This window comes from Excalfactoria chinensis, chromosome 16 (genome assembly GCF_039878825.1).
Source record: "Excalfactoria chinensis isolate bCotChi1 chromosome 16, bCotChi1.hap2, whole genome shotgun sequence".
NCBI classification, from domain to species: domain Eukaryota; kingdom Metazoa; phylum Chordata; class Aves; order Galliformes; family Phasianidae; genus Excalfactoria; species Excalfactoria chinensis.
Window position 1 is genome coordinate 3,966,607 of NC_092840.1, and position 18,079 is coordinate 3,984,685.

The 18,079-nt window shown below is 45.2% G+C and overlaps 1 protein-coding gene across 2 annotated transcripts in view; it reads left to right on the forward strand.

Moving 5' to 3' along the window:
* The first annotated feature begins 536 nt into the window (after positions 1-536).
* Positions 537-18,079, forward strand: part of SPECC1L (sperm antigen with calponin homology and coiled-coil domains 1 like) — a 54,805-nt gene continuing 37,262 nt past the window's right edge. The window contains exons 1-4 of one of the 2 annotated variants that reach the window (XM_072350835.1): positions 537-559; positions 9,915-10,104; positions 14,700-14,862; positions 15,832-17,459. In XM_072350835.1, coding sequence (XP_072206936.1) covers positions 9,952-10,104; positions 14,700-14,862; positions 15,832-17,459 — 1,944 coding nt within the window. In that variant the 5' untranslated portion in view covers positions 537-559; positions 9,915-9,951. Of the gene's footprint in view, positions 560-747; positions 875-9,914; positions 10,105-14,699; positions 14,863-15,831; positions 17,460-18,079 lie in introns of those variants that run through there. The other variant, XM_072350834.1, reaches the window with a different exon arrangement.

Here is an 18,079-nt window from a genome sequence, read left to right on the forward strand (position 1 = left end):
TAATCCCTTACTAGGATTATGACTTTACTAGTGCAGCCAGCCTCACACCTCACGTTTCCATCTGTGTGCAGATGGAAACTTTACGGCACTTCAGCCGTAATTACATATTTGCTATTAAATCAGTTCTGGCTTTGTAGGGTACGACAAGGCCTCTTTAAATTAGTGTTTTGTAGCAATCAAGGTGCGAATTGAATCAGTTATTTAAATCAAGTTCTCCCAAGGGAATTCGATGGGCATTACGAATGCTTCTTACCCACGGTGGATCTGTATAGCATAACTTCACATTTGCTTTCTTACAGCTGGAAAGCGGAGTCCTCCCGTAAGCTGGCTCTCTGAGCTAGCAGACATGCAGTGCTGCAGTTCAACCATGGGGTGGGATCAGCATACCCACGGCTGCCTCCTCACAAGCGGCCTGTGCTCACGCTGCCTTGGGCTCAGCTCTCCCCTCACGAACCAGCTCGGCGCTCCCAGCCGCCCTCCCCTTCACAGAGACCCCTACCAGCACGGAGAGGAACGGACGGGGAATCGCAGCTTCATCGTAACCTGATCCCATAAGCACGTAAGAAACGTTTCCCTGCCAATGTACTCAAACTGCGCTGTGGAGCCGAGCCCGGCCCGCCAATAGGAGCACGCACGGGGACACGGCGCACGCGCCACCTCGGCCCCGGGTCGACGCGGCTGGCGCATGCGCATTGCGAGGGGCGGGGCAAAGCGAGGTGGGGGGGGGGGGGGTCCCTCGCCGTCCGCGCGCGCGCGCCCCTCCGTGCCCCCTCCGCCTCCCGCCGGCGGCGCGCGCGGCCCGGCAGCGCCTCGTCTGCTCACGTCGGGCCGCGCCGCGAAGACGCGGGAAGGAGGAGGAGGAGGAGGCTGCCCGGTAAGCGCCGAGCGCCGGCCCCGACCCCCGAGGGTCCGCTCTCAGGGCCGTGAAGGCCCCGCAGGCCGTACCCCCGCGCCCCTCCCCCCCGCCTCGCCCTGAGGGGCCGCGCCGTCCGGCCAGCCGTTCCGTGCCCGGGGGTGGCCTGAAGGGGCGGCGCGCGGCAGCGCTGAGGGGCCGGAGCCGGATTGTGGGGCGGGGGGTGGGAGCTCCGTCTGCGTTCCGATCTCTTCCCGTGTGCGGAGCGCTGCCGGTACGCATTGCTGCGCGTTGGGGCGCTGCTGCTGCCGCCCGGCGTCACCCGGAGCGGGATAAAAGCTCCCGGAGCTGCGCCGCAGTGACAGCGCAGAGCGGCTCGAAGGGAAGCGGTGCGACACTGACACTCGTACTGCTCTGTGCTGTGTGTACGTCCGTGCCAGGACCTAAAAACTGCGCTTCTGGAGCGGCAGATATGTTGCGAGTTGTCCCTCTGAGTGAAAAGTGCCGTGTGCTCCATCAGAGGATGCGGCCCGAGAGAGCTTTGCTCGCCCCAAAGGCAAACACAGCTCTGCTTCCTGCACGGACCTCCTCGGCGTGGATTTCGGCTGCCTGAGGTGGAGCTGAGCCCGGCGGGAACACTCTGTGGGCATCGCAGCCCTTCAGCAGCTCAGCAGCACAGTGACTCCTCCAGCCCCGTTGTTAAGTGGTAGCTAAGAAAAATGCCAAGAACAGTTTTTGTCTCCGAAAGAGCAGTCAGGCTGTGGCCCAGGCTGCCCATAGGGTGCTGGGTTCACTGTCCTCAGAGGTGCTCAGGAAGAGTGTAGGTGGTGTCACTCCGAGTGATGTGGTCTGAGTGGTCCCAGGCGTGGCTCAGAGCTGGGAGCAGATAGTCCTAGTGCTCTTTCTTACCATAATGATCTGAAAAACAGAGATGGCAGTATGTTCTGTGACAGTATCGCTAGATTTTCAGCTGATGGAAAAACCAGCTTCTAGGCTGCTGGGCTGTATGGAGTAAGGAAAGAAGAAAACTGTACTTGTTTTCAGATGTTTTGTTGCTGAATACCTATGCCTGATTTCTTTATTGAATACAGGACAAGGCTGTGAGACAAAGTGTCTGAGATGTTTTTAATTCGTTCTATTTCTGTCAATTTCTGTGTAGTTAAACCCTGCAGCCTATATTTCCCAGTCCTTTTGTCTGCTCCAAGCAGCTCGTTGATGGTACTTTTGTCGTGGATGCTGATAATAATCTGTGGTTTTATTTACTTTAGCTCTATGAGGTGCTGCTTTATTACAGTGTGATGGTTACAGAGCGTCACAGCAGCACCACCAGATCTCCAGGACTGTGCTTCTGGTGTTTTGCAGCTGGGTGAGATTTCACTGAGGTTTCACTTTCCCCTCTACCTGAAGGCAGGAGAGTCCCTGTGGCATTCAAGCACACTGGGTCTGTCCTTAGGAGGAAACCTGGGGCATTAGGCTGGGCCTGGCTGCCTGCTGCACATCCTCAGTACAGCGCTGGCACCAGCAGTTCTCTAAGCAGCAGAGAGTGATCTCTGGGCTGTTATAACTTTCATTGCACTGGGCAGTAGATGAGGTAGCATAAATGAGGTGAGAATAAATGCTTACCTTGAGGAAGCACAGTGTAGGAAAGTGAGTTTATATGCTGGTTTTGTTCCAGTACAAAATAAGAAAATCCGTTCTTTAGAGACGGAGCCATGTGTTGGGAATCTCTAAAGGGAGCTTTCACAGACATACTTCAGAAGTTCCTTTTTTTGTTCTTTCTCCTTGATCTTGTAACGTTAGAGCCTGTCTTGCCGACCAGGATCCAGTTTTAGGAACTTGTAATGCTGTTGGCATGACCGAATCTCTGTGGCTCAGTGGGAAAAGCAGCATCAGAAAAGTTATGTTTGTACTTTCTGCCTGCAGAAATCACCCCATTTGATCTTATTTTTAGTCCTCTTACTGAAAAAGGGAAAATAAGCGGGCATTCAAGGCTGAGTTACACACTTGGATGTGGCCTGAAGTGACGACTCACAGGGAGCATATTTCTTGTTTCTTTTGAGCTTACTCCAGCTGAAACAATCAGAGCAAGCAACCCTTTGGAGCACTTAGCAGCTTAGTGCAGCCAGAGAGTGATCATAGGATCCTGTCTCTCCTCAGATAAATAATTCATTGTTCTTGTGCTTGTGCACATGCATGGTTTTCTTTGGAATAGACTTCTGTAAGGGCGCTGCAACTTGTCATCTTTGTTATTGTAAGTAAATGGCTCCTAATAATTTTGCAAAGAACCGGTGTTGTTGCAAATATATGGCAAAACTGGGAGTGACTAAAAGAGGAATTCATGAGTAAGTGGTGAAGGTAGGTAAAAGAAGACCTCCTAAAGGAGGGGGGGGAAAAAAAGGCGAATAAAGTTAGTACTGAAGTACTTGGGTGATGTATTTGATGACATCAGCCTAAAAGTACTGCTATGATTTGTCTTCGTTTTGGCCATTCAGCCCACAAAGGGTGCTTCTTTGCACAGACACATGCAGTGCATGGCCCAATGGGATGTGTGTTTGGGATGCGGACAGCTTGACCAGGAAGCTGGCTTCTTACAGCTCTCCCTCAAACTTCATGTTCTTCTTAACCCATTTCTCTTTGTGTGTTCTTAATTAAAAGCACTCACAGTAGTTCTGGCAGATGGAACCTTCCAGAACGTTCAGCTGCAAAATGGTTTGCAGTGTGGTTTTCTTGCAGCAGTGCATTTCCCTGTGTGGTGCTGCAGGCCTTGGGGTGACAGAGACAGAGCTGGAGGAGCAATTTGTTAGGCTCCATCATGTCCCCAGCACTTATGTATGACTCAAATGCATATCTGCAGGCTCGTACTCAGGCAGGTAAATGTCCCCGTCCTGATGCTAGCAGGGTGTTTAGGGAGGATTTGCATGCAGTTCTGTCTCATCTCTGTCTGCCAAGCCTTAAGGTTTTAAAACCAAGTCATGAGTGTACAGTTGTCATGTTTTGAGACAAGGAGAAGATAAATACAGAGCTGATCTTCAGCCCCACTAGCAGCCGCTGCATTCTATCTTCAGATTGCTTACAGAGCTCACGAGTTTCCTTATCCAGCTGATGTGGCCCTGCAGTGGTGGTGGTGGGGCACCAGCAGGGTGGCAGCTCTGCCGTGTTGTCTCACCCTAAGCTCAGGCTGGAGTTGGGCAGTGCCCCACGGTGGGAGCCTTCCTATCATTCCCAGTTCCATGGCCTGCTGCTCTGCGTAGTGCCTGGTAATTATAAGGTGAGTCAGATCTGATGAAAAAAACGAACTCATCAGAAAACGAGCTATGATCTCTAGAACTGAAACAAGGGAGAGGACTGAGGAAGGGGTGGGACTGTCTCTTTTGGTGGCAGGGTACAATTAAATGATTTTCACAACTGGCTTAAGCAATCCCCAGAAGGCATTTCCCTCCCCCAGCCCCAGCAGGACTGGTTTACAGGTGGGCAATTCCCACCTATGCCGTTTGTTCGGCCCAGCTGTGACCAGAACTGGGATGTTCTATGCTGGGAATCCAGGTGTGAGCCCTGGGGCTGGGATGGCTGAGATGGAAGTGGTGGATCTTCTCTCATTGGTGCAGCCCTTCAGGAATGCTGTTGGGCCAGGTCAGCGATGGAGTGGACACAGGGAGCGCTCTGGTGTCTCCCAGCAGCAGAAATGCAGGCAGCATTAGTCCTCTAGTTGAGGATGTGTGAATCAGCATCTGATAAGAACAGCCTGATAGTCATGACCAAGTTGCAAGCAGGAAGCTGGCCTTGGGGATTTTGCACAAATGGAAGATCTGGTAGAGTATTTTGGATGAATATTTGATTTGGTCGATTTTATTCACTTACAGGTTTGACCTGTCCATTCTTATGTTGGAAAGCACTGCTCTAGCTCCTCAGGCAGCACACCGATTGTCTACTGGCATTCTCTGTCCCCCTTCTTCTAATGGGAGCCATCATACTGACCTTATTCCTCTCCCTTTGGGCCTCATGCTGCGAAAGGCTTTGTGCAGCTGCTGGTAGTGGAGTTCAGCTGGTAGAGTTGAGTGGAGACCAGGAAAAGGCCACTGCTGCTCAGTGCTGCAGCCTGTCCTTCTGGGTATGGGAGTGCCATGAGGTGTTACCGCTGGGCTGAAAGGAAGCTGTCCTGCCATTCAGTTAGCCTGTTGCTCTTCGTGCAGGTGTGTCCCTCGCTGCAGAAGGAGAATCTCCACTGGTGCAGGGCAAGCTAAGTGTGGGTTAAATAATAGAATGTGTGCTTAAGGTTACGAGATTATAAATACACCTTTGTAGCTGGAGGCTGATGGGCTTGTGCAATAACAGTTACTTCAGAGCTCCCTGTGACAGCTGGTGGGTGACGATGGGATCACAGGGTTACCTACCACTTGCTGATTGCAGTTTAAGGTGGCCAGGAAATTTGTGGTGTAATATCTTTGCTTTTATTTTTCACCCAGAAAGCTTGCAGTTCCAAAACGGTGCTTCTCTTCTAATACAGTACTAACCTGAGAGCTTTGTAGAGAAGATGGATTCTTCTGCCAAGTCTGCTTAAACCTTTAAACTCTGACACAGAGTTGTAATGACGATCCAGGAAATAGGTCTGTACTGTATCATCTGTGTGTGCGTAGTATAAAATTTGGATGCAAGTGTAAGTTTTACTAAGAGGTGCGGAGTGGAGGAGAGGGGGCTGAAGGGTAACTATCACTTTCTACCACACCCTGAAAGGAGGTGGTGGTGAGGTGGAAGTTGACCTCTGCTCCCCAGGGAACAGCAATAGGATGAGAGGTGATGGCCACATTGTGCAGCAGAACAGGTTCAGGTCAGGTATTGGAAACAGTTTCCTCTCTGAGAGAGCAGTGATGCAGTGGCACAGCTGCCCAGGGGCTGCTGAGGTCACCATCCCTGGGGCCATTGTTCTGCTTGGCAGAGCTGCCAAAAGAGCTTCCGTAGGTGCTGCTTGCAGTCTGTGCTGGGAAGGGCAGCTGAGCCCGTCTTATGGATGCTTGCTTTCCTCTGTCCTCAGCAGTGGTTTGAAACAATTTCTGTTTAAAGTAGGAGCTTGGAAACAAGGCGTTATTTAATTTTGTTATGAAAAGGCTTTTTTAGAGCACAGCCTGTGAGTTAGGAGCTCTGTAGCTGCTCCTGTCACTTGTCTGGAATGTGAAGCATTGCAACGGTTGCACGTTGCTCAGAGCAGTTAGAGCTCTGCTGTTTTCTCCAAAGAAGGAGTAGAGGAATGGAGGTGCACAACGGCCACTTCTTGTCCAAAGCTCTGTTCTTTCATCCCATTGGTTTCAAAAGAAAAACAGTAATATCAGTGCTGCATTAGCAGCACAGTTGGTCTCACTGGAACTTGGCTTTAGCTGTTGGTGCAGCAGTGGTGGTTTGCAGATAGCCCCGCTCTGCCCAAGTCTGTGACATTTGGGATCCCATGGGCTGTTCATCACCTTCCCCAGGTGATGTGGAGCGTGAAGTGCCTTTGATCTTATGTTTTCCACTCACCGGGGCTCCTTTGTGTCCGAATGCAGCCCTTAGGTTGAGGCTGGGGAACAGCACGTATCAACTGACATGTGGGTGGGCAGGAGAGACGGATTTGCTGAGCTCTGCGTTTGCTTTATGGTTTTGTGTTACTTTCTCAGTAATTCCTGGAATTGCTTTTACTCTTTTCACTTCTCCCAAATGCTGTGAAGCTGCAAATCGAAGCACTGAAGTTGTGCAGAGCAGTGTTGATCAGTTCAGAACATGCCTCCAGCAGCTTTGTGGGCTGGGGGTGTGAGCAGTGCATGTTATGGAGGCCGCAGTCTCTGCCCCGGTAGCTTATTTCATGTTCCAGACGTGGAGTTGATGGTAGTTATGCTCTCTTGCCTGCAGAGACTTGAAGAGATTCTGATGTGTCTTTTACAGGAGGCTAGAGGGGTTGTATTGCATAATCTTTCCTTTTCTGCCTTTTGGGACTGTCTGAGTGGCCTAAAATTGTCGTTGCCTGCTTGTTTGGGCAGAAGTCGTCAGCCTATGTACATCAAATCCAAGGAATTTGTACACAGAGAGTGAGCGTACCGAGTGCAAGGCTCAGTTTGAAGATAGCCATTTCCCTCTGCGTTTTGGGCATCTGCTTTTTTCATAAGTGCTTCCAAAAAGGCCCGATGCCCTCAAATGTGAGGGATCTCTTCACTTTACTTTTAAGTAACTCTTGAGAGGCATTCTGATACTATTTACCAGATTTTATTGGAAGACATTAATAGGTGAAACATTGTACTACTCCTCGATGCGGTATCTTCAGCAAGCAGCAGACAGCTGGTGCCGTGTTTGCGGCTGGATGCCCTCTTGGCTTATAAACCCAGGAAACTGCTTTCTGTTCTAATTAAGCCTTGCCTCTCTGACAGCAGGATTTGCATGAAGAAGCATATGAAGAAAGGTAAGATAAGTAATCTCCCCTGCTTGCAGCATTCAGGTCTGTGAAGGCTGTGGGTGCACATAGGGGCAGCCCTGTGAGCACTTCCCAGCGCCAGACTGGGTGCATCAGCTCGGCCTGCAGCAAGGAGCAGAGCTGTGTTATTGGTCAGAGTGCTTTCAAATTATTATTTATGGTGCTGTGTTTCCAGCTGTACAAATCACCAGGTTGGTTCCATACACTGCCAGAGTTGTACCTCGGCTGGATCTGCCTTTGTGTCCTGAGCCATGTGTGCTGCTGAGAGAGAGAGCTCTGGGAGGGGATACAGGTTGGAGGCAGCACTTGCATTGCATGTCAGGAATGTGGTTTTTGTGTCTGATAGCTGGGGCTCGTTTGGGCATTTTTCCATCCCTATTAATGCTATACTTGATACTGTAATGCTGGTGTTAATCAAACAGCTGGAGTAATGCTTTGTACCCTGCCAGTGGGTCGGTGATCTGTTGGCTGTGTGCTGGGGGCATTCCCATGAGCAGCTCAGGTGGGGATGCAGGCTGTGTTCTGCTGTTAGTGCTGAGCTCCTCTCTGCTCTTTGCTTTGGGTTTTCTGAGGTTGGAGGGAGTGTATTACGGGAGGGAAGGCATTGGTAACTTCCTTCTCCTTGGGGTAAGTTATTAACTGCAGTCCTGTATGCAGTGTTTGCTCTTTAAAACCATGCTGAAATGTTATTTTAGCTCTTACCTGAATTATGTTGTGTTGCATGTTAAGCTCACACAGCTTTATTTTCGCTTATTGAAATCACCACGGCTGAAGCAAATGTTGCAAGAATAGAGGTTTTATTGTTTCTCAAGTGTGCTATGGGTGCACTTGTAATCAGTAAGGACATTACAAATATCATTTGTAATGGAACTGGTTTTGCACCATTTTCTCTTTGTGCTCTCTGTTCTCTCTGTTCTTTTCAGCTCTGATTTTCAGTGGAATAAGATCAAAACCATGTGTAAGTGTTTGGCTCACAAACATGGAAAAGGTAACAAGTGTGAGCGTGACAGCATGGTCCTACCTATAAACATCACCTTCTGGGGAGGTATTGGTGTATAGCAAGTGCTTCACCTTCGTGGGGCTTCTCTGGTTGGGGCTTTTCTGGTTTGGGCTTTGTTGTGTTTTTCTTAGGAGTTGTGATGTATTGCTCTGCATGGGTGTTCTGGTTCCTGGTAGCAGCATGGCAGTGCTGCTGAATTGCTGACATTCTGATGGTGAAACTGCAGCAGCGGCCAAAGTTTTGTGTGTCTGTTCATGCCAGAGTTCAAGAGTCTGGAAGCTGTAAACAAATATTTTCAGTGTCTTGAAATGAGACTTTGTGTTGATGGTGCTGGGAGATCTGAAGATGTAAAGCTTTGAGAGTTTTACTGAGTTTGAGGGAGGTCAGAGTTGGAATGTGCTCGTGTGCAGGAGTGGTGCTGGGCTGGAGGAGTGCGTGCTCGGTGTTCAGCATCACTTTGGTAGTGTAACACATTGCTTCTGATTGCTACGTTTTGTATAGCACTTCCCTTGAACTCATTTGCCCATCTGCTTTTTGAGCCTCGGAAGTGCTTTGCTTTGGAAGAATGGGGAGAAGTCAATGGGCTTTGTGTTTGTAACTGGCTGTGGGATACTGAGCTCAGGTGGAGCAGAGCACTTGCTCCATCCAGCCTGGGAGGTTAGAAGAGGAGCAGGGGTGTTCTCTCCTCTGTCTGCTGGCTCAGGCAGGATGAGGAATGCAGTTGCCAGCTGTCCTGCTCCAGCAAGAGAGAGGATGAGCATGACGTGTCCGGTCCTTCTTGTGTCCCTGCACCAAGCTGTCATCTCTTGTGCCTTTCCTGTGGCTGTCTGCTGGAGTTGGCAGTGCAGCTGTCTGTTACATCTGCTCCATGTTTGTGTGAAGTCAGCTTGGTTTTCTGTGGCTGGACTACAGGTCTGACAGCTGTCTGCTGTTGGAGGGAGCTAGAAGGCGAGGAGGTGCTCAGGTGTCCCGTGGCAGGGCGTGCTGGGTTACTTCTTGGAGACAGTCATCATAATCATGTGGCAGTATGAAATGTTAAATTCAAGACACTTGAAATCCCACATCTTTATTAACATGACTTTTAATAATAACTGGTTTCAAGGAATCTGAATTTTTCAACTTCTCTGACTTGTTATATAAGCCTATTTTCTCTGCAACTGCTGATACTCTTCAGTACTTCAGTTACCAGGCTAATCTTTTCTCAGATCCACTGTTGCTGGGAGTCAGTCTGTTGCCTTTATGCTCCCACGGTATTTTCTTTCCCACAGTCAGAACTGAAGAACACTGCAGCCCTAATAAGCCTTTCTTTTGCTAGCTAATGAGCAAACTCGGTAATGTGGGTCACTTATAAAGTATCTTTGGTTCAGTGCCATTTGTGGAAAGGGAACTGGAAAAAATAAAACTTGGAGTGGAGCTGTAGGAACTCATGGTAAAATAAAAATAAACTCAATCCTTTTTATAAAAGCATAAAACCTGTAGGTCAGTCCCGTATATATATATCTGCTGTTTGGCTCTGGTTTGTTGTTCATAGTGCTGTTCTGGATTTCCGCTCTTAAATGGAGTGTTACAAAAGAAAAAAAGTTGCTTTTCATTTGTATTTTGTGCTGAAGACTTCTTTCTGTTTGCAGATTTGTTTGTAAATGCATCATAAACAGACAGCCCAGAATGAAGAAAGCAAGCAGGAGTGTTGGCTCAGTGCCCAAAGTGCCTGGAGTAAATAAGATTCAAACAACTGAAAAAACCAAACCGGAAAGTGGCTCCTCACTGTCTGCAGTAACAAAACTCTCCAAACCTGGGACGTCAGCATCCCTTTTGAAGGTAAAAGCTACGACAACTTTCTGACTATTTCAGTTTTTGACAAGAAAACTTTAGAAGCGTAGTATTTTACAATGCAACTAGAGGTTTGTTTTGCAGGGCACTGAAGGGAATTGTAGTGGTTATACAGCACTGGGCAGGGTGATAGGGTGTTTGTGCTTTATTTTCACACTGCAGTTTGTGGTGGGATGGAAGGCAGTATACTTTGCAGAATTTGGTTGTTCTGCAAAAGGAGTGATGTGGAAGTTGCATTGGAATGAGTGTTATTAGCAGTGTCATGTGTCGTGCTTGAATGTTGTGTCAGTGACTGATGGGATTTGAAGAGAGCTATGCACCGTTCTGAAACTAGAACTAATGAGGTACCTAACACAAGAAACTTTTTGATGTTGGTGGTTGATGTCAGGTCAGCACAGCTGCATTCTTCTGGCTGTTTTGACCTTTCCTTTGTGTGAACTATTGCTTGAGCTGCACATGCACAAGTCAATTCTTGCTCCTAGAACAAGTTCAAAGGTAGAGGTTCTCTCATATGTTATTGGGTTTAGGATCATAGACTTTTCAACAACCAAGAAATAGGACTTAGCAATTTCTGCTGGTGCGGAATTTTTGACCTGAGAGTACATAAAGACTGGACTGATGTTATGAGTCTGCCCACTCTGCCTCCTTGTCCTGGTTGAGATGTGGCTGGGCTCCCCTCCTGCTGCCTGTCTGCAGCCCAGTGTGTGAAGCTACAGTATTTCTGCAGCTGCCCTGCAGCAGAGGAGCATGCTGAGGATAAGGGCTGCTGTGTGCAGCTGAGACCTGAATCTGTGCTGCCTACAGGCAACCAGAGAGGCTGTGTACGTAGCTGGCAAGATGTAGAATTAAGAAATTGTAGTAGTTGAAGTCACTCTGTAATAACTTTGCAGAATTGCCAAAGTCTGTCTTGCTCTCTTTTTTCTCTGTTACTGAATAACAGTTAGTACTTCTGCAATGAACTGCCAAGCTGGCTTTCATGTAGATTTTTCTCCCTATGTGCCCCTTCTGCTCCCGCCACTCCGTTTTTCCTAACTTGAAATAATCTTTTGATGATTGTTGACTCTTCTCATTTTGCATTTCTAGAAACCTCTCAAAGAATACAGAAACAAAACCCCTTTGTAGTTTACTGATCAAGTTTCTGAAGCGATACCTCTCAGTGAGGTAAAGGAGGAAGATGATCTAACTCTAAAGAAATCTGACCCAGTCTGCTTTCACAATTTTACTTCTTACTTTAGTAACACTTCTGGCTATGTTTGGGTGTTGGATTAGAATTTGACAATCGTCTGTTTGAGGTACAATGAAAAATTTCCCTATAATTACTGAGATTTATCTCAGCTTTATGTTACAGCCAGGCTTACTCATGCAGTTGGGTGTCTCTTCCTTGTCAAGCTGCTGCTGTGCCAGCTGTGTGACTTAATGACTTTTTCTTATTTTATCTTCTCTGAGTGTTCCATACTTAAACAAAAAGTTAGTTGCTTGTATTTTTGGACTTACGGTTGCTGTCAAATCACCTGTGTAAATTCTGATTTGAAAGAAATAGCAACAATTTATTTTGTGTGGTCTTATGTTTGACCTTATCAATTAAGTTTTTGGTTTATTGCTTTCATTAAAGTAGTTTCCAGAATCTCCTCTTAGACGTGGTAAATTGGTCTGCATTTGGTAAATTTCTTCTAATATCCCTTGAAATAACACAAACATGGCTGGTATGAAATAGTTTTGGTTGCAGCAGCTTACTGACTTATGCAGTCCACAAAATAAGTGTGCATATAGATCTGAAAACCTCTGGGTTGGTTTTTAAAAGGCAGATACTAAGGAATAGAAATGCACAGGCACATTACTCAATCAGTAGTGCAGTTGAAAATGTCTTTCTAATTCTAGTACTGTTTTTTTTCCTGTCTCCTTCATGACACACCTGTAGGGTGGTGCCTTGCTTTGGGTAAGAGGTAGGGGCTCCTTAATCATGCATTGTTCCATGTCTTTTTCAAAGTGTTTAGACAGGGAGTGCAGGAAGAAAATGGGAGACCCATTCTTCAGTACAGCTGAATGCTGTTTTGGAGGTCAGTCTGTCTGCTGCAGGGTGCCTGTGTGCCATTGACCCAACTGTTTCAGAAACCCTTTCAGGTGATCTTTCTCATAAGGTTTTGGTTCCTGCTGTACCCAGGACTTTGGTGAACATCCACCACTTTCCCACCTGTATACACACGTTATTACAACAGACAGCTAATAGCCACCCACCCCTACTTTCTAATCTGTCAAGAAATAGTTTTGCAAACAGCATTGTGTTTAAGATAAGCTTTTTTTTTTTTACTTCTTCAGCCAATGAGCTTTCAGTCATGTTCACAAACACAGCTGTAATTAGACAGTGGCTGCTCTTGGTGCAAATGAATTGCAAAAATCCAGTGTTCCTGGAAAGTCTGAGCAGTGAGACCTAACATTTGAATGTTAAAAATCAGAATGTATCTTCAGTATTCCTGTGTCTGGGCTTCAGTGATCTGTTTGCAAAATGCAATAACTTAATTATGGATTGTTGTGAAGTTTAGTATTGGAAGTACTTCAATGCAGCAACAGTGAGTATCAAAGAAAATCCATGTAGGAATAATTATGTAGATAGTTGAAAAAAGGATTTGAATGAGGTGCAGTAAATAGGATACGCATGTTGGGAAACTAATGTGAAATGAATTCTAGAGGCAGTAATTCAGGTTTCATTGCACTGAAAGAAATAAAGTTGTGGGGGAAAATGGATTGTGAATTGTGTTGCATTGACACTTATTTGATTTTCTTGTCTTTCAGTTTTTAAAGAAGGCTTTTTATTGCTAACAAGGATGCAACTTTTCCAGTAAATGGGAGATTTTTTTTCCTTGAGAACACTGTTTAATAAACATACAACATTAATTTCAGTTCCAATAAAAACATATACTGTAAAAGTACTTTGATTTTTTGAGTCAAGTGTGGCCTCTGTTAGGGAGCATTCAGAAGAGAGCTGCTGGTTTGTAATTTTTCCAAAGCTTTGCTAAATAGTTTTCCCTGCCAACAGTGTAGCGTTACAGTTTCTCTAAACTGTTTATTAATTGGCTGCAGAGGAGGCAGTGCCTTCCAACCCGCCCTGGAAATAGTGCATGGGTAAGTCAGAGAGAAAACGGCTGCCTGAAATTCCTTTGTTCAGCAAGGGCTGGAGATGACTAATGTCATTTAACCTAGTGCTCTTTCTTCAAGCTGAGTCACGTCTTGACCTATTTGGCTTGATAACATGTGCTACAAGTGTTTAAAAGCTTAATCTAATTTCTCTGCTCTCTTAGCAAGGTACAAATGCCAAGAGCTAATAGTCTGTCTGACTCATGTCAGACATGGTAGAATCACTGTTATAAATGTTGCTAGCTGTCATCAAATTCTCAGCTGCAGAAAGAAGCTTTATAATAGAGTGAGATGGAATATTGGTTTTAACTAAGCATATGTAAATTCATTCATAATGTATAAAACCATTGTGTCTGGCTTACACTATTTAACACAGATATGTATGTGGTACAGAGGTTACAAATCTGCAGAATTCTGTGTCATGATGTAGAGCACCTGGCTAGGACCTTTTGGCAGGAACATTGGTTGAGACTTCAAATGTGTTATCTAACTGAATAATACAGTTACTCAGGGGATGCTGTTAAACATTTAATGTCCTTTTGGTCCTTATAATAGGAAGAATGTTTAGCCTATTATGATTGTTTGTCCATTTGACAAATCGCATTTTAAAGAGTGGTACTGTCTGCCAATTCATACTTGGGTACTTAGTATTTTTAGATGTTGCTTTACTCTGGAAGATGGATTCTGTATTTGGCAGTCTGGCTCTTGAGATCCTTGTGCTTACTCTTGTCACATTCCAGGCAGCTGTTGTGGCTAACAGTAGCTTCAGGAATGATGTTAAGAGGTCAGACAAAAAGTGCATGAAACAAATGTCCTGTCTCTGAGCGTGCCCAGGAAGGAGTATGAAAACAAGGCAGGGATATATGGTGAAGGTGGCTTTTTCCCCCCCTCTTGATACTGTCTCTAGTGGTTTGTGGCTTAGCATTTTAAGCTAGAAATGGTATTTTATTTGTCTTGGATTGGTTTTTATTGTTGTTAGGTTTCATTTTTGTTGAGAATTTGTCCAACAGAAAATGCTCGATCATGTTCTCTTGAAGAACATTATGCAAACTTCCTATTTGTTGGTTTATTTTTATACTTGGAGAACCTTTCCATCAAAATTGAGAAAAATTCATTATAATTTCTTCTTTTTACACTTCCCTGTGAATTTTTTTTAATCATTGTTATTATCTTTTCCCCACTTTAGTATAAAAACTGTTGATTATTTCTTCTCCTGGGAGAGAGAAGACTTGATTTCTATGGTCATTTGTGTGTAAGTAGTTGAAGTTCATTTTCAGCTCACCTGCTCTGGATGGTGCAATGCAGTGATGCTTCAGCATACTTGCACAGAGACAGGACTGGTCAAATGTGTACTTCCATCAGTGTACTGATGGAATCTTTCACAGAAGAAATGTTGGCTATGCAAACTTATTAGCCAGATGTCTGTAAGCTGTGTCTTACCTTTCTTTCAGACTAAGAGCAACGATGACCTCTTAGCAGGGATGGCTACTGGTGGTGGAGTGACAATGACCAATGGTGGTGTCAAGGCAAAAAAGAGCACGTGTGCATCAACAGTGTCTTCAGCTACAGGGACAACCATGAACACTCTGGAAAATAAACCTAAAACTGTTGCAGGTAGATGGATATTCTGATTCTTGAAGACAATAATTGGGTAGAATTTTATTTTCCTATCCTGTAGTGTGGATGCAGACTGCCTAAGGAAGTGGTTGGTAAGGCCATGGTCAAATAGAATACCTTCTGTGCTTTGGCCTTGATCCTCTTTACATATTTGGTAATATTGTAATTGCCTTTTTGGAGGCTGCTCCTTTTAATTTTTTTTAGTACTGCTTAAGTAACTACTATATAATAGTAGATCATGAAATTCATCTGGAGAGTCATGGCTTAATTTGTATTTAAAAGGTTCAAGCCACAAGCATTAAAACTTTAAGATGTGATTGCTTGTTACAATCAGTGTGGGGCTTTCTTAGTAAAAAAGTAAAAGAGCTTTCACAAACTGTTCAGAAAAGTGGAATTATTTAATGTGCTCTCAGTACAGATGGAAATACATCCTGCCTTCCTCACTGTGTTTTAGATTCAGTAATGCTTGCAAAGCTGTAAATCATCTGGGAATAAAATAGCAATAATTCATCTATGCCTTTATGAAATGTGATGAAAATGGAGTAGCAAGTACCCTTATATTTTATGTACCTGTAATACACAATTCATCACTTAAATGCTTGCATTCAAAACTACTATAAGGAGTGAAATTTGAACTTGCAGGAAAACACTGCTGTCCTATTTGTACAGTTTGTCAGAAGCTTTTAAATATAGGAAAAAAGAAAAATGTAAATGCTACGGTTAAACTAAGGTTTGAGTTTCCAAATACTGCAGCAGCATAGCAGTTGAAAAGCATGCATCAAATAAAATACTGCTGCTCTACCTCATAAGTAGGCTTATGTAAATGTTAACTGTAAATCTATTTTATGAGATGTGTTTGCCAGTGTAGTTTAGAAAATCAGCCATTGTATGGCTAAAAAATACGCAGTCTTACATTACAAATACTGTATTTTAAATGAGTATCCCTAACTTTCAAAAACCCTACAGGTTCCACAGCTAAGCGTAGCACTTCATCTGGAACTAAAGAATCAAGCTCTTCTAGGGAGAGAATACGTGATCGTTCCCGCTTGAGCCAGAGTAAAAAACTGCCTCTGACTGGACAGGGCAGCAATGATACGGTACTGGCAAAACGTTCCCGCAGTCGCACCAATCCAGAATTGGATATTCGGATGAGCAAGTCCAAGTCAGACAATCAGATCAGTGACAAAGCTGCATTGGAAGCAAAGGTGAATGATCTTCTGACATTAGCAAAAACTAAGGATGTGGAGATCTTGCATCTGAGAAATGAACTAAGGGACATGCGTGCTCAGCTGGGACTTAATGAAGACCAAGTTGAAGGTGATGAAAAATCGGAAGAAAAAGAGGCCATTGTTGTCCATCAGCCAACTGATGTAGAATCTACGTTGCTACAGTTACAGGAACAAAACACTGCGATCCGAGAAGAGCTCAACCAGCTGAAGAATGAGAACCGAATGTTAAAAGACAGACTAAATGCATTAGGCTTCTCTTTGGAGCAAAGGCTGGACAACTCTGAGAAACTCTTTGGCTATCAGTCGTTGAGTCCGGAGATTACAGTTGGCAGCCACAGTGATGGTGGTGGTACTCTAACATCTTCTGTGGAAGGTTCTGCTCCTGGATCAATGGAAGATTTGTTAAGTCAGGATGAACATACTTTGATGGACAACCAGCATAGTAATTCCATGGATAATTTAGATAGTGAGTGCAGTGAAGTTTATCAGCCACTGACATCGAGTGACGATGCTTTAGATGCTCCATCATCTTCAGAGTCTGAAGGCGTACCAAGTATAGAAAGGTCTAGAAAAGGAAGCAGTGGCAACACAAGTGAAGTGTCTGTAGCTTGTTTGACAGAGCGGATACATCAGATGGAAGAGAACCAGCACAGTACAGCAGAAGAGCTCCAAGCCACACTTCAAGAGCTTGCAGATCTGCAGCAAATAACGCAAGAGCTAAACAGTGAAAATGAAAGACTTGGAGAGGAAAAAGTAATCCTGATGGAGTCTTTGTGCCAGCAAAGCGATAAGTTGGAACATTTCAGTCGTCAGATAGAGTATTTTCGGTCCCTTTTAGATGAACACCATATTTCCTATGTAATTGATGAAGATATGAAAAGTGGTCGCTACATGGAGTTAGAGCAGCGTTACATGGACCTTGCAGAGAATGCCCGGTTTGAGCGGGAGCAGCTATTAGGTGTTCAGCAGCACTTGAGCAACACTTTGAAGATGGCAGAACAGGACAATAAGGAGGCCCAAGAAATGATAGGGGCATTGAAAGAACGCAATCACCACATGGAACGGATCATTGAGTCAGAACAGAAAAGCAAAACAGCAATAGCATCGACCTTAGAGGAGTACAAAGCCACAGTAGCCAGTGACCAGATAGAGATGAACAGGCTGAAAGCTCAGTTAGAGCATGAGAAGCAGAAGGTGGCTGAGTTGTATTCGATACACAACTCTGGAGACAAATCAGATATACAGGATTTGCTGGAGAGTGTCAGGCTGGATAAAGAAAAAGCAGAGACGCTGGCCAGCAGTCTGCAAGAGGAGCTGGCGCACACTCGTAATGATGCCAATCGATTGCAAGATGCCATTGCTAAGGTAGTGTTTACATTCGCTGTGTTTTTAACATCACCTCTATATTAAGCCTTTTACTGTTGGTCATTGCAGTTCTTTCAGAAGTAGAGGATTAATTACAAGGCTAATTGGATTGTGGTAAGGTTAGGATTAATGGCTTTCTTCACTTTTATTATGAAAGTGCCGCAGGCTTTTTAAAAATATATGTAATCACAGAATTATAGGGAAGGCATTTGAGTTGAAAGGGACATATAAGGCTATCTAGTGCAAATTCCCTGCAGCGAACAGGGACTTCTGCAGCTTGGTCAGGTGCTCAGAGCCCCATCCTGCCTGACCTTGAATATCATCAAGAATGGGGGCTTCCACTTCCTCTGGGCACCCTGTGCCACTGTCTCCACTGTCTCACCACCTGTATTGTGAAAACCTTCTTCCTTATATCCAGTCTAAATCTCCCCTCCTTTAGTCTGAAACCATCTCCTCTTGTCCTGTCACAGCAGTCCCTGCTAAAGAGGTTGCCCCTTCCTTCTTACAGACTCTTAGAGAAATTGAAAATATCTGTAAACCCGCTGTCAGGTCCCGCAGGAGTCTTCTCTTTTTGAGGCTGAGCAGTCCCTGCTCTCTCAGCCTGTCCTTGTAGGGGAGGT